Source organism: Terrapene carolina, unplaced genomic scaffold (assembly GCF_002925995.2).
Source record: "Terrapene carolina triunguis isolate 2854851 unplaced genomic scaffold, T_m_triunguis-2.0 Scaffold58, whole genome shotgun sequence".
Lineage (NCBI taxonomy): Eukaryota > Metazoa > Chordata > Testudines > Emydidae > Terrapene > Terrapene triunguis.
In genome coordinates, this window is record NW_020664409.1 from 69,142,741 (window position 1) to 69,155,863 (window position 13,123).

The window sequence follows — 13,123 nt, forward strand, 5'->3', positions numbered from 1 at the left end:
CACTAGGTGTGGAATAGACATATATGGAGTCACTGTCAGCCCAGAAAACTTATAGAAATCTAAGGCCCTGATCTGATACTGTACAGAGAGACACCAGAAGTAAATGGGGCACCTGTATGAAAGGGCCCACTCACATGGAACACCTGGAAGAATGGAAGCCTAAAATAACAAGTGACACATGAAGGATGGGTGGAGAAGGATACAGTCCAATATATAAAATACACAGACCTTCATCTCTCTACCCTGGGCTTTCCCTGCCCTCCCCCCTTGGCTCTACACACACACACACACACACACACACACACTGCTCTTGTTCCCATTCCTCTCCCTTACCATCTGTTCCACAAATGCATTGCCCCATAGAAACAAATGGTCTTAGAGACACAGCGACTGGTGAGTTATGAGAGAGGAGGACTTTGTCTAAGTGGAAAGCCCATTTGCTCCACAAGTCTCTCCTATTCTTTCTTTAGAATGCAGGTGTGGGGAGGGTTGAGAGTACAGTTCTCCACACAACATGTGCGACTTGATAGCTTTGTGGTCCATAGCAATATACTACTGTGGTAAGAATGGAGATAAGCAGCACTAAAATACAGGGAAGTCATATTCCTTTGGATGTGTCATTTCAGACCATGATATTAATAAACTCATACAAAGCGAGCATAATGAGAAAACTCAGAACACCAGGACATTAAAGGAAAAAAAACATGATTGTGACAATCAGTATAAAGTAACATTAGAATATAACCACAATCAGAGGGCTGGTGCAAAGAACTAATTTGCACGTTTCCTTCAGGTCAGGTTTTGGTTTCTAACAAAACTTGATTTTTCTTGTTGTTTTTGCATTAACTCAAGAGCTTCAAAAGTAGGGGTAACCCAAACAAAATTTATCGAAAACAGCATAACAATGTATTAAGGTTTTACTAGCACTCCAAGAAGTTGTTTATCTCTTTTGAGGTAGACAGAATTCAAATTGCCTTCATTAGCAGTGCAATATACTGTGGAAAATGAGCCTGGTACTTATCAAGAGGGTCCCTGATTAGCATTTTTGCTAAATAACCAAGCTGTTCTGGTTTTTTTCCAAACCACTCTAGAGCAGTAGAACAGGAGAGAGAGAAAAACTCATTTAGCTAAGTAATACTTGCAGCATTTTGGGGGTAGATTTTTTTTTAATATCTGTCACTGATGTTCTCTGCTCTTTTACTAGATTTTTAAATGATATAGACTATACTAGATAATGACTGTACTACATGATACAAGAACTGCTATATAAGCAGTGAACCTTAAAAATATAAAGGTTATCTCTGAGGAATATGCTTTGCACTCCTCTGCCTTTCAGCGCACTGACACTGAGTCCTGGCAAGGTATTCAGACTTCATTATATATCACCCTCAACAACCAATCCAGCAGTCCCCAAAATTTGGAAGCACTCTTATTTTTCTAAGAGAATTGTCTCTTTCATTTCTCACAATACTGTGGAATCCTGGTTAATGTCACCAGCCAGTTTTGTTCCTGACAGTATGTTCCATTTTAACAGGAATATCCCCTCCTTAAATATAAATGGATACACAAAACCACACGGGATATTAACTGTAGAAAATGCAAATTGTGAATGGATAATATAATAAGTATATTAATTTTCAGTGATACCTGCCATGGTATAATAGTTTACCCTTGATACAGATGCCAAGATCTTCCCCTCTAAGTGGTCAAAGTATTAATTTGTATAAGAAACTTCTTTTTAGGGATAGTATTCACACACCTCTGCTAACCCTTTGCTCTCCAGTCCTCTCCCACTCTTTTCTCCTTACTGAAATGTATCTCTTTAAAAGTCTTAGAGTTTGTCTACATAGGGATATTAACCGCTATCCCACAACAGTCATTCAGCAACAGACCCCATGTGGACAGTCTTATTCAAGAATAAGAGTGTCTTTTCCTGATGGGATTAAACTACAGGCACAGCAATTGCTCTTAAAATTCACATTTTGCTTTAATCCAAAATAACTTTCAAGTGCATATCAATCCTCAGATTCTATTGGGGGCCTAAACTGATGACTAAAAGGAAGCACACAATAGGAGGTTCTGTGCAGTTTCCTCAGTGAAATCTGTATATACCAAGGATTCTCAACCTTTTTCTTTCTGTGGCCCCCACAACATGCTATAAAAACTCCATGTCCCACCTGTGCCATAACAACTGTTTTTCTGCATATAAAAGCCAGGGCCACCATTAGGGAGTAGCAAGCAGGGCAATTGCCTGGTCTCCATGCCACAAGGGGCACCACAAAGCTAAGTTTCTCAGGCTTCAGTTCCTGGTGGTGGAGCTCAGGGGCCCCGGCTGCAGTCCCATGTGGTGGTGCTTTGGCTTTCTGCCCTGGGCCCTAGCAAGCCTGATGCCAACCATGCTTGGCGGAACCCCTGAAATCTGCTCATGGCCCCCCAGGGGACCTCGGACCCCTGGGTGAGAACCACTGGTATATGCAATATTTTAATTCGAATCTGCAACAGCTTTACTATTAACTCCACCTAACTGAACTCTGTCTGTTCTGAGCAGAGATTTTAAGTTATAAAGGGGGTAAAATACAAGCAATACAATCCCACAGATTTTACTGCATTGTCAAGAATTTATGATTTCATTCAGCATATAAATGAAGTTTCTGGTAGACATTCTGTTAGTTAAGGACTTCACAGTCTAGATCAATGCATTGCTGTCTCATTGAGCCTCCTACACTGAAAGAACTGCACCATTAGAAGTGTTACCATACCCTATATCCATAGTAATGAAATATTAACTTAAAGCCTTGTTGCTAGCACCTAAGTGAAAATGGTGTTTAACAATAAACTGAGGCTCTGACTTGGAAAATCCCTGAGGAAAAAAATGAAAGCCAGAAATTCCCATCAAACTGAGCAGCATTATGTGTGTGTTCTTAATTGCTGATTTTAATTTTTTCTTCTGAGTTAATGGATCTATCACGTCAGTTCAGCAGATATTTAATTTTTTTCTGCAGACAAAATAAAGATTTCTAAAGATACTTTGTCCAACCCCTCCCTCATGTGTGATAGAGGTCCTATTTAAGACAACCAAATTCATTATCTTAATAACCTGTGGCCAACTTTAACCCAGGCTTCTTGCAAGAAGCCGGTTTACTCATCCAATTAACTAAATCTTATAATAAACTAACAAAGCTTAATTTGATGAGTCATCCCAACTAATCAGGCAGAATTAAATGGTTATCAGCTGCTTATGAAGTATTCAAGCACTGCCAGTTTGAATTTCAAGAACGGATCTGTAGACACTGGGATAAAGGAACTATATTCCTGAAATGGCAAATCAAGCGTTGATTTTGCACCAAGCCATGGCATCATCATGGCAAAAAATAGCAGACCAAGTTGTAGGTCCTAATTAGCTATTGGTCACTGTTGTTAACTGATGTTTTTGTGTCATAATATCCCTGTTATTAAATGTTCAATTTTTCCTCAACCTAATTAAAGATAATATGGTAAACAAAATGCACATGAAGGTTACATTACATAAATAATTCAATGGTTGGATGAACTCAGTAGCTCCTACAAGGAATTTCATCTATCTCCAAAGAGAAACAACAATTATGTAACTTACATTTACAAAAATTCGTTTCATGTCGAAGATCCCTAACAGACCACATATTGATTGACATATTTCCACACTAATGTGGAATTAGTGAAACACCAACAGGTCCTTCCGTGCCCCAGGATAGTATGGAAATTGTTTTCTTATTGTGGAAATGCACACCACACTTGAATTCACTATTTTTAAACTGAAATCTGTTCTTACCATCATGATTAGGATTTCCCAAAGTCCATGGCTCGTCTGAGTCAAAATGAGTGTCTCCCCCAATTCCTGGCCCAGGGAAATAAGCATGGGCCAAAAATCCTCCCTCCCCGTCAAAGGGAGAACTGTCTCCATGAAAACCTGATGCAAAAATGATTGTAATATCCACATCCCTCTTGCCATTTTCTAATTCAATGTAAGGAACTTCTTCAAATGTCAGAGGAGTTACATTCTGCCACACATCAAAGGCACGGCGAATGGCTTTGCGGGTTTCGGCATCACCTACTTTTGGAGTGACGTTCTTTATGCTGAAACAAACAAACAAACAAACAAACAAACAAACAAATTAATCGGATAGAGTGCACAGTGACACAACTCACGTTCATTTTACTCTGATTACTGCAGGCACGGACATATACAGTGCTGGTAAGGCATTATATCCTCAGAGAAAAATAGCTTTCAATAAATAGGTGAGAAATTACTACATTAATCTGTGCAGTCTTTTATGCTAGATCTCATTATGGGTTAGTTATTTGATTCTCAGCGGTACAGAATTCTTATTCTAAGATCATTAAAAATATTTTCTGAAGAAAAAAATGCTTAACAGTGGGGTAACTGGATTAATCAACCACTGGCCATTTATCTCTTGGACCACAATTAGAATCAAGCTCAGCCAAAGGACTGCATGTCATTCTGATCAAAAACTGCAAATGTTCCCAGTTTAAATGAGATTTTAATTTCTTAGTGGTTACAATTAACAACAGAATAATACCATACTGTGCCCACCAACCAGAACTTAAAAGGCCCTAAAAACAATTCTTGCTACATTCAGAACTACACAACTAATTCCTAATTAGAAACATTTTTTTTCCATTTCATTACAGGTTAAGATGTCCTTTTGCTGTCTTATTAAGCACACAGTGACCTTCTGTTAAATTAAACAGTCCACGGGAAGAATCATTTGACAGGAAAGTTTGAACTGCTTCAGGAATCCGTAATGTTACAAGACCATTTGTTCTAAGCTATTTCATCAAAAGCAAGTACTCCATCTTAATTTCCATGAGAAATGTACAGAATTCGCAAACAATGTTGATTAAAATGAGCGATGGTGGAAAGTATGCTACAATCAGGAATGAAAGTGGGCCGGTACGGGCCGATACAGCATACCGGTAAGAAGCCAATTCCGTCCCGTACACAGCCCACGTTAAACCGCTGCTGCGGCAGTGCATTAACGTAGTTGCAGAGCCCCGGACACTTTTAAAGCACCACCGGAGCCCTAGGAGGAAGGGGCCAGGCAGCGCAGATGGGTTGGCTGGGGGAGGTTGACCCCCCCCCCCCAGCCCTGCCCTTTCTTTCTGAGGCCGCATAATTACTCCATTATTTTTGTTTTAAAACTGCTGCCTGTTAATTTCATTGGGTGATCCTTGGTTTGTGTGTTATGTGAAGGGCTAAATAACACTTCCGTATTCACTTTCTTCTCATCATTCATGATTTTATAGACCTCTATCGTATCCTCCTTTAGTTGTCTCTTTTCCAAGCTGAACAGTACCCATCTTTTTAACTTCTCCTCTTATGGAAGCAGCTCCATACTGTTAATCATTTTTGTTGCCCTTAATCATTTTTGTTGCCCTTCTCTTTTTCCAATTCTAATATATATATTTTGAGGTGATCAGAACTGCATGCAGTATTAAATATATGGACATACCATGGATTTATATAGTGGCATTATGATATTTTCTGTATTATCTGTCCTTTTCCAAATGATTCCTAACATTCTGTTAGCTTTTTTGACTGAGGCTGCCCATTGAGCAGATGTTTTCAGAGAACTTTCCACCATGATTCCAAGATCTCTTTCTTGAGTGGGAAAAGCTAATTTAGATCCTGTCATTTTGTATGTATATTTGGGATTATATGTTCCAATGTGCATTACTTTGCATTTATCATCAATGAATTTCTTCTGCCATTCTGTTGCCCAGTAACCTAGTTTGCTGAGATCCCTTTGTAATTCTTCACAGTCAGCTTTGGACTTAACTATTTTGAGTAATTTTGTATCATCTGCAAACTTCGTCACCTCGCTGTTTACCTTCTTTTCCAGATCATTTATGAATATGCTGGACAATAGTCAGTTACTGATCCATGAGATCCTTCTTATTCCATGATGGCTTATTTTGCGTAAGAGTCTTTGATATGAGGCCTTGTCAAAGGCTTTCTGAAAGTCCAAGTACACTATATCAACTGGATCACCCTTGCCCAGATGCTTGTTGACCCCCATAAAGAATGCTAATAGATTGGTGAGGCATGATTTCCCTTTACAAAAACTGTGTTGCCTCTTCCCTAACAAATCGTGTTCAACTATAGCTTGCCTACATTTGAAATGCTACAGCGGCATAGCTGCAGCACAGCAGCTGCACTGCTGTAGCATTTCATTGTAGACGTTCCCTATACTGATGGGAGGGGTTCTCCCTTCACTGTAGGTAATCCAACTCCTCGAGAGGTAGTAGCTAGGTCAATGAGAGAATTCTTCTGTCAACCTAGTGCTGTCGACAGTGTGGGTTAGGTTGGCTTAACTACGTCACTCAGGGATGTGGATTTTTCATACCCCTGAGTTATGCAGCTGGGTCAACCTAACTTTTTAGTGTACACTAGGCCTAAGTGTCTGATAATTCTGTTCTTTATTATAGTTTCACTCAATTTGCCTGTACTGAAGTTAGGCTTACCGGCCTGTAATTACCAGGGTTGCCTGGCAAATGTTTATGTATTCTTGTGGAATGGTCTGTAACCTCAAAGGTGACTGCTGTAAACCTAGGAAGTGTTATAAGTGTCAAAGGACTATTTGAAACAATGTACCCCAGCCAGTTATGCAAGACCTCAGCCTTTGCACCTTCCATTATGGTCTCTTCAACATCATATACAGAGTTAAAATCATCTCTCCACTCCTACTCACCTGTTTATACATGTATAGATCACCTTAGCCTTTTTTGCCACAGCACTGCACTGTGGCTCGCCTTCAGTTGTCTGACCCTAAATCCTTTTCAGAGTCACTGCTTTGCAGGATACAGTCCCCCATTCTGTAGGTATAGTGTACATTCCTTGTTCCTTGATGTATGAAACATATTTTGTTTGAATGGGGCCAGCTTACTAAGTGATACAGATGGTTTTGTAGGACTACTCTGTCCTCATTATTTACCACTGCACCAATCTTTGTGTCATCCACAAATTTTATCAGCGGTGATTTTATTTTTACTTCCAGAACACTGATCAAAATGATGACTAGCACTGGGCCCAGTACTAACCCCTCCGACACCCCAACAGAAACACCCCCATTCGATAGTGATTCCCCATTGACAACTACTTTTTGAGATCTGTCAATTAGCAAGTTCTCAATCCATTTAAAGTGTGTTCTATTGATATCATGTAGTCCTAATTTTTAATCAGAATGTTATGTGGTAGTAAGTCAAATGCTTTACAAAAGTCTAAGTATGTTACAGCTACGCACTTATCTTTATCAACCAAATCTGTAATCGCCTCAAGGAATGAAATCTGATTTGTTTGACAAGATCTATTTTTCATAAAACCGTCTTGACTGGCATTTATTAATCATATTAACTATTTCTTGTAGCAACTAACAAAGACCCTGATTCTGAAATTAGCTCTGTCTGAGTGGATCCCTAGGTCTTTCCAGAGTTGACTACAACATCAAGGCTATATTAAGATTTTTTGTAGTGAACAATACTGTACTATATGTTATTATTAAAGATATGGGAAGTGAATCCCTTGAATAGGAAGTGGTATTTAAAATCTCCTAGCAATCAGCTGTTGTGGTAAGTTTTAGAGAGCAAATTTAAACTTCGAGAGGGCTGTATGGCAGGTGAGCTAATGAGTGAGGATGAATTATATGATGGTGGGGAACTGACTGAATCCTTCAACTACTAATTTCCAGAGTTGTTAATATTTCGATTTTTTTTGAAGTATAGGTTGTTTTCCTTTGTAAGAGTATGCAGCATTTTTCAGAACTTCACTGAAATGCACTTTTGCATGTTGTGAAAAAGGTTTGCTTTTTACACTTTGAAGATTATTGATCAAAAGAACTTAATAGAAAATTAAATTGTCCTGAGGTATTTGGGCCTGAAACAAGGACTGTTCAAATCAGTTGGGGAGGTGAAGTGGAGGGGGCTTTCCACTGACCTCAGGGGGCTTTTGATCAAGCCATTAGTGTATCAATTTGCTGAAGAATCATAAAGTGTTTTTAAAAAAACAGATTTTAGTCCTGCTTTAACTGCAAATCTTAAAATAACCTTAACAATGGAGCTTCTAGCAGCACCTCCAACATTTTTTTTAAATGCCCAAGACTTTCGGTTTTAAGAAGCAATTTCTATTCATATGCTATATTATAACTACATTTTCTAGCACCTTTTTAGGAAATATAGTGTTAGCAGAATAGTGAACCAACATTGATCTGGTGGTAGATGATACAATCCTAATGTTAAACTTCAGAATGCTGGCAAGTCAGATTTTCACTCATTCACACTGTTCTCTGTGGAATTTCCCTTGACATACAGATTGCAAACCTTAGGCACAGTGGTGTAAGTTAAGTGTAGAATGAAAAGTTTAATTTTGAAATGCCCAGCCTAAGTGGATTTGAGTGAGGCCTTTAATGTTATCTTAATACAGCTTTTTTGTGTACTATATTATGTTCTACCCAAAAGGGGCTTGTGGTTCTCTGAGGGTTCTCGGTGAAGGACTGAGTTGAATGACCCGGGACGAGGAGAGATGAATGCAACTTAATTTTATTATATGATGATGATTATATAAAAATGTTAATTATTTTTTTTTAATTCTTATTAGCTTACTACAATACTATGTAGCTGATTTTTAAACAACTACAATTACTAAGTAACTAAATTTAAAACACTGACAAGTACTATGTAACTGAATTTAAACGAATAAGATAAGGGAAAGGAAACACATTAACAATCAAAGTCCTTTTCCAATTTAAACACAGTGGGGGGTAACAAACAAAGTAACCACAGACAAAGCAGTAACAGTTGACTAATTACTTATGACCATGCAAACAACAGCCAGATGGAAAAGCATATACATAATGACTTCAAGCCGGCTACACGACACACGCTCTAGGCTGGATTCGGGAGCGGAAGGGTCAAGCCCAAGTTGATCAGACCTGGACTGGTATTGACGTTAATTCGTTTTTGGGACACCTCTAATTGCTATACAGGAGCGACTAAGTATATAGGCTTTTGGAAGTAAATATGGCACTCGTTGATTGGTTTTTTAGTGCCCCAACTGTCGTCCCCTTATTAGGAAGAGCAATATAATGCGGAAACTGCAGAAACAGTTTTTGTGTGGTAACACTATGGATAATAATATAAGGAGATATCCTATCTCCTAGAACTGGAAGAGAATCTGAAGGGTCATTGAGTCCAGCCCCCTGCCTTCACTAGCAGGACCAAGTACTGATTTTGCCCCAGATCCCTAAGTGGCCCCCTCAAGGATTGAACTCATAACCCCGGATTTAGCAGGCCAATGCTCAAACCACTGAGCTATCCCTCCCCCCAACACAGTGGACTATCCCTCCCCACAATACATCCCTCATAAGTTTCCTGTGATAAGCACTATGCCCTAATAAGGGCGTGCAGTCTATTGGGCCTCTTTCCTGGCTTCGGTTCCGCTGTGGCATTGCAAGGCGGCCTGGCCAAACGAATGGGGGGGGGGGGTAGATTGTATTAACATATTACACATTTTAATTTCATACTGATTACTCTACACAGGTCTGGCACTGATTACTAAACAACAAATTGTGCAGGTCACTGTAGTATTATGCCACTTTCACAAAGATTAAATAGCCTCAGGCACCCTTTCCATCAGGCTTTAGCTATCAAGATACTTCTGATAGTTCTCCAAATCCTGCCTTTCAAATTCAAGAAAAGTCCATTATTTATGGCTCTTCCACAACATACACTTCATACACTAGAACAAAAGACATTCTTGGTTTCCAAAACAGCCTTGCAGAGGGGTGAATTACATTTAAACATGTAGCATATGAAGAAAATAATATAAACTATTTGTTTATAACAGAATGTCTTTTGAAGTTTTCTTTAATATCTACTGTGTTTTGGAAAGCTCCTATAATAATTGTGTATTTTAAAATGTATGTAACAGTAGTAAATGTGTCTGTGACGGATTAAAAAGGGGCAGATTTTCATCTCATTTACACTGGTGTAGATCCAGAGTAGTCTTATTGAGAATCTTGCTTAAAATATGCAACAGAAGGGTACATGGGAAAAATGTGTCTGCATTATAGGTATTATAGTGGCAAATAAACTAACTGGGAAAACTGTTGTCCTGTTGGAAGCAACAAGTTCATTATATAAGTACACTGCATTAGTATAACGGTGCCCCCACCCCTTGCAGTCTAGGTGTTACTGCACTGCAAACAATGATAATCTCTTAAAAGACTTCATTTTGAACATGTCACTGAAATAGCAAATTAAGAAGTGAAAAGGCCTAAGGACTGCCCCATAATATCCGAGCTATAAGTATAAAACCACTGCTCACCTTCCCTTGCTAGAAGAGAGAGACTGTTGACAACTACACACATAGAGGTACAAGAAACCTTATTCACAAGGTATCAAACTTACAGATGCAGGAGCAACAGTAGATTAGGGATATGCCAGTGGGGGAACAGTTATACTATATATCACCAGAGTGTGCTGAGGATCCTTCTTAAAGCAGGGTTTTCCAAACATTCAGACCTGGCAATCTCCTTCCAGAATAAGAAGTGTTCTGGGGAGAGAGTTATGAAACTTCTAATCCTAACCTTGAGCTGGTAACATTTTGTAACTGTAACTAAATCAGAAATAACTATGAAGATTGGAAATAGGAACTTTAATCACATAGGAGGGACACAATTATCAACACAGTCAAAATTCCATGTGATGGATGAGGCTTTCTTGTTGATGAAAGAGGTTCCACAGGAGGACAGAATGAGGAAATACACAGTTCCCATAATTTTTGACCAACAGGTAAATTACTAAATAGTCACTTTTTGTCAGTTTAGAAAGAAGTTGTTCTCAGACATTGTGGAACGGGGCACCCAAATACCCCAAGAGAACCTGCTTCAATACGGGGGGGGGGCAAAAAACCTCCAACCGCACACCCATAGTTGTCACCTAGCACTCAGCACTAGAACCCACAGTGGTATCGTTAAAAAATTATAACCCATACTCAATGGGGACCATATGCTGAAAGAAATCTTTCCCAAGCTCCCTCTTCTGGCCTTCAATCAACTCCCCAGTTCACCAAGCTCATACTCAGAAGCAAGCTCCACACAGACCAGGTCAGATGAACTCAAAAGTGGTACCAGACCCTGCCATAACAACAGATGCAAAACCTGCAGACATATCTCCACTGGTATGATGATCAACACTCTCCACAACATACCTTTCAAGATCCATAGGTTCTACAGATGCCTATCAGAACATGTGGTGTACCTCATCCAGTCAGTAAATGCCCCAATAACAACTATGTGGTAAAACAAGACAATCACTATGCTCTCAAATGAACTCACACAGAAAAATAATAAAAGGCACCCATGAGCAAACACTTTTCACAAAACCATCATTCAATATCTGACCTCTCAGGCCTCATCCTCAAAAGAAACCTGCACAACACCTTCAAAAGATGAACATGGGGGCTTAAATTCATAGTTTTGCTAGACACTAAAAAACATGGTTTTAATAAAGACACTGTATTTATGGCTTATCACAACAATCTGTAAACCATTAATCCCTCCTTTTTTGTCCTATAACTGGAGAGTTGTTAACAGGCCATTTCATCTTGAATAGTCTCTCAGAATATGTGCTATTTATGCTAAACAATCTGTTCCACCCTTTACTTAGTTGTGATACTCTGAGTACCTTTACCAGATGTGAAAATGAGCTCTGTGTAGCTCAAAAACTTGTCTCTTTCACCAGCAAAAGTTGGTCCAATAAACGATATTACCTCACCCACCTTGTCTCTTATACATCTAATACGGAAGAACTCCGTGTTTTGTTGTTGTTGTTCTTTTTTGACACAAACACTATTTTCAATTTATTACCTGCTTCAGGCACTAGAACTTCTGAATCCATGTCTTTTGCCCATGAAAGAATAAGGTTTTCTTCAGTGAAATGGACCTTTCATTGCTATATGATTTCTACAGATATCAAATACCATGTCTAAAGGGCTTTCATGTTGACACTGCTAGTCTGAGTAATTGGATCTTGTTGATTTTATAAAGGTCTCAGGTTTTCTTCCCCCCACCCCCGAAAAAAGAAAAGAAAAGAAAAGAAAGAACATCTTCATCCTTCAATAACAGATGTTTGTTTTCTAAATGTCGCAGCAAATTTGGGGGCATCGTACTCTCGGTAACTAGCTCTTCAGGACGTATCTCACCTGATGATTCGGAATCAGTCATCATAAAGCCAGATGTCATATTTGCCATCATACTTTGGCATTTTCTTTTTCTTCCTTCGCTATCATTAAAGTAGTTTCCCGCTGTCCGTATGCCAATAGCCACTGAGTTTTTTATTAAATGATCATCCATCTTTCCGAACCAACTCAAGCCCAGAAGGGAGTCCCAACAAAGCCTGAACGATGCGTGCATGTGAAGCTATCACAATTGTTCCAACTCAATGACATGTTGTATCATGATCTGTGGGCATGGATACTTGTAGTGTCTGTTGTACATAATAAATAGATGTTTTTAATGGGGTTTGTACTGCTTTACCTAGGGTAAATTCAGCATACAGATTTAATATTTTATTAGCAGGGACTCTAGTGTCCTGCTGTACTGGTCTCACTGGATCACTAGCTAGAGTTCTTACGGCTTTGACAAACCCGTTACACAGGGCAAGGTGGGGTATCCATTTTTAAAAATAATTTTAAATCTATTGATTTTTCCCCTAAAGTTTTATATTTTTATTTTATTTTCCATGACACCGCCCACAGCTCCCCCAAACACAGATCTCCTCTGAGAGCTGCACGGCATGGGTTGGGACACTGTGTTCTAAAGAAATGAAAAGCACAGAAGGATAACAGTGTGGGACATTTGTCTGAATGGGTAAAAAAGTCCACTTAACAATCCATCATAAGTGATCAACCAATTCTAGATTCATACTTGATATGAAAAGGTTAACTTATAATGAAATTTAAACAAGGGCTAAATCTGAGTAACTTGTTAAAACCTTATCTTCTCATTGGTTCTGCCATCAATCAAAGCTAAACTGAGCTGAATACCTTTTTTTGCTTCTCCTGTCTCAC

The 13,123-nt window shown here is 39.0% G+C and overlaps 1 protein-coding gene across 1 annotated transcript in view; it reads right to left on the bottom strand.

The window, feature by feature from the left end:
* Positions 1-13,123, bottom strand: part of MMP16 (matrix metallopeptidase 16) — a 240,854-nt gene that overhangs the window by 87,776 nt on the left and 139,955 nt on the right. The window contains exon 4 of the mRNA XM_024206072.3: positions 3,809-4,113. Coding sequence (XP_024061840.1) covers positions 3,809-4,113 — 305 coding nt within the window. The remainder of the gene's footprint in view (positions 1-3,808; positions 4,114-13,123) is intronic.